Below are 2,966 nucleotides of genomic sequence, written 5' to 3' on the forward strand. Positions count from 1 at the left end.
TCCCCCCTGCCCTCCGGCTCCCCCACTGCCTTCCTCTCCCACCCAGCAAGTGCTGAATGCAACACTACTTAAATAGCGCTCACATCCCCTCTCCCTCTCTCCCCTATTGTTCTGAAACAATGACGCTCCCGACCCTGACCCCAGACTCCTCATCTGTCTTCCGCCTATGGGGTGACACCCATCGCTCAGAGGGCAACCACCACCCTTTGCAAACGCAGCAGCAGGTGCCTCACTTCCTTGCCCTTCCTTCCCAGGGCAATGAAAGCCGGAGGATCACTGCTATGGGCAGACCAGAGAGGAGACCCGCATGCAAGGATGGGGTGGCAACCCCGGGCCTGCCCCTCCTCCCCCAGCATCCTGCCAGGTCTTCGGAATCAGTTCCTGCTGGAAGCGCCACCCCTTGCCCTGCCATTTGTCCAGCCACCTGTGGCCGCTGGCAGCTCCGGCCCAGCAGTGTCGTCTGTCATCAGGGGCCTGCTCCAGACGGAGCTAAGTTGACAAGTTGAGATAAAGAGGCCAGACATCAAAAGGCTTCCAGTCATCCTGCAAGCGCGTGACTTGGGACGCTTCCCCGCGGCCTGCAAGGCACGGCTGCTGAGAGGGGAGCTCTTGAGAAACTGTTTACTCTCAACATTGTGTCCTCCTGAATCCACAAGTGGGCAAGAGGCCTTCAAAGGGTGGTGATGGGAAGAAGGCGGGATCCTAGCTTTCAAGATAAGGAGCTTTAAGGAGCTTTCCGCCAGGGCAGGAAGTGGAGGGCTGTGGGTGCCCTCGGGGGCAGTCAGACCAGATCGGCACCAAAGTCTGGAAATATTCGGCTGTGTCCATAACAGATAATACAGCTTCCTTAACAGTTGTGATTCAAAGAATTAGGAGATCTGATCTTTAATAGTTAAGCTACCAATGCTAGGGGGTCTCCCCATGCTATACAGAAGGAGGTGTTCTTGAATTTAGTAAGTTGCTAGCGCTGTATGTGGTAAACAGTAGCTTAATATTTGGTAAATATTTGCTTGATAGACATCTGCCGAGTGAAAAGGCGTCCCAGAGGGCAAACTCAGCAGCAGAAGCGGAAGGTATCTCTGGCCGCCTATAGGCTGAGGTTGGGCTAGGTTTTCCCTTTCCCAAAGGGTAAGAGTCAGCTTTGAACACCTGCAGAACCCAGAGAGCGCTCACAGCACCTGTCACCCTAGGCCTTGCCTGTCCCACAAGCCCTGCTGTGAGCCTAGAGGCTCAGAAGCTGCCCAGGAAAAGGGGAGAGGGCCAGTAAGAGCAAGATGGCGCCCCCAAGGCAAGTGTCCCTCCACACTGTTGTCATGGATTTGGGAACTTGCTTGGAGACCTGAAGTGACTGCAGGACTTTGCATCACCCAAGAGTGACATGAGAATGCATAGGACCCTCCTAGATGTCCTCCAAGGACAGGGGACGAGAGACAGGGTAGCTGTGCAAGCAGAACTAGACAAGAACCCCCCCTGCCCTCCCCACCCCCCAGATCTGGTTCCACCAGCCCTTTGGGGCTTCATCACAGCATAACCATTTCCTCCTCTTCCTCAGCATCCTGGGCATCATTGCAGCATGGCCAGAACTTCGTCTTTTCGGGTTCCAGCAGTACTTACCTTTGGAAAACAAAGTTGAAATCCCTCTTACCTCTGAGCAGTAATGATGAAGCTGAGAACTTCTTCTTCTCCAGACAGGTGGCTCGTATCAAAGATGACGCTGAATTCATACTAAAGAGAGACATTTGGCATCAGCAGGCATTCCAAATTGAACTGTTAGCTACAACCTTCCCCACTTATGGCCCTGGAAACTCAAGCTTTATTTGCATGCATATATATTTTATTAATGCTTTTATTTATTTTAGAGAGAGAGGGAAGGAGGGAAAGAGAGAGAGAGATAAGAGAGAAACAGCGATCGATTGCTTCCCATACCCACCCCAACCAGGGGTTGAACTCACAACTTGGGTATGTGCCCCGACCGGGAATCAAACCAGTGATCTTTCAGTACATTGGACAATGCTCAACCAACTGAGCCACACTGGCCAGGGTTGTATGCATCTCTTTTTGATCGTCAGCCTGAGACACAGCTTTAACAGTAAAAACCACTCTGCCAAGAGGCACACGGTCCTTTTCAACAACGGAGATTCTCTTTAGGAAGTGATATGTTTGTCTCTTAAACCAGGACTTTCTAAATTTCACTCACACACCATGTTCCCAATTTTTGGCCACATCTGCATACCCTATCACCTGTGATATTTACTTCATATTTTTATTACCTCACTCACTTTGTCTAAAGACTATTTTCAAAGGAAAATGTATACCTCGACCACAGACGGGAATCCAAGATCACTTGCCCGAAAGAGAAGGTAGTCATCAAATAGGTGTAATGAACACAAAGCAATGCTGACTCGTGTTGCCTGCTGAAGGCTCCGAGGCTAAGGTCTCCTCTATTTTGGTAGAGGGAGATAAATAAGTGACAGCAAGGTGCTAAAGGTATGTTACACTATTGTAGACCTTATCCTGGATGTGGTCAGAACTGAAAAAGTGTTGAAAAGTTAATAACTTTCTCACTGTAAGAGTTCATGTTGTTTAGTGCTGTGTCCATATATCATCTAAAATCATCTCAGGTACCTCCAGTGGTGAGCATCCTGTGATTTGGGGAACACTGCCCTAAGCACATGTTTTTCACAATCAATCTATCTATTATCTATCTATCTATCTATCTATCTATCTATCTATCTATCTATATGTGTGTATATACACACGCACACGCACACACACACATGCACATACATTACACACACACACATGTATATATCAGGCATGTGTAGAAATGTGGGAGGAACCCTTGGGTTGGGGTTAGAGAACCAGGCTCTATCACAAACGGATCATGTGATCATCGCCAAGACACTTAACCTATTTGCATTTCAATAAAAAGAAGAGGGTGGACAAAATGATTCTTAAATTCCTTT

General features: G+C 48.7%; 1 protein-coding gene across 1 annotated transcript in view; it reads right to left on the minus strand.

Moving 5' to 3' along the window:
* The window catches only part of LOC102248016 (integrin alpha-9), a 133,213-nt gene that overhangs the window by 59,350 nt on the left and 70,897 nt on the right, over positions 1 to 2,966 (minus strand). The window contains exon 5 of the mRNA XM_005882670.1: positions 1,646 to 1,725. Within this exon, the coding sequence (XP_005882732.1) occupies positions 1,646 to 1,725 (80 nt within the window). The remainder of the gene's footprint in view (positions 1 to 1,645; positions 1,726 to 2,966) is intronic.

Source organism: Myotis brandtii, unplaced genomic scaffold, assembly GCF_000412655.1.
Source record: "Myotis brandtii unplaced genomic scaffold, ASM41265v1 scaffold731, whole genome shotgun sequence".
NCBI classification, from domain to species: Eukaryota; Metazoa; Chordata; class Mammalia; order Chiroptera; family Vespertilionidae; genus Myotis; species Myotis brandtii.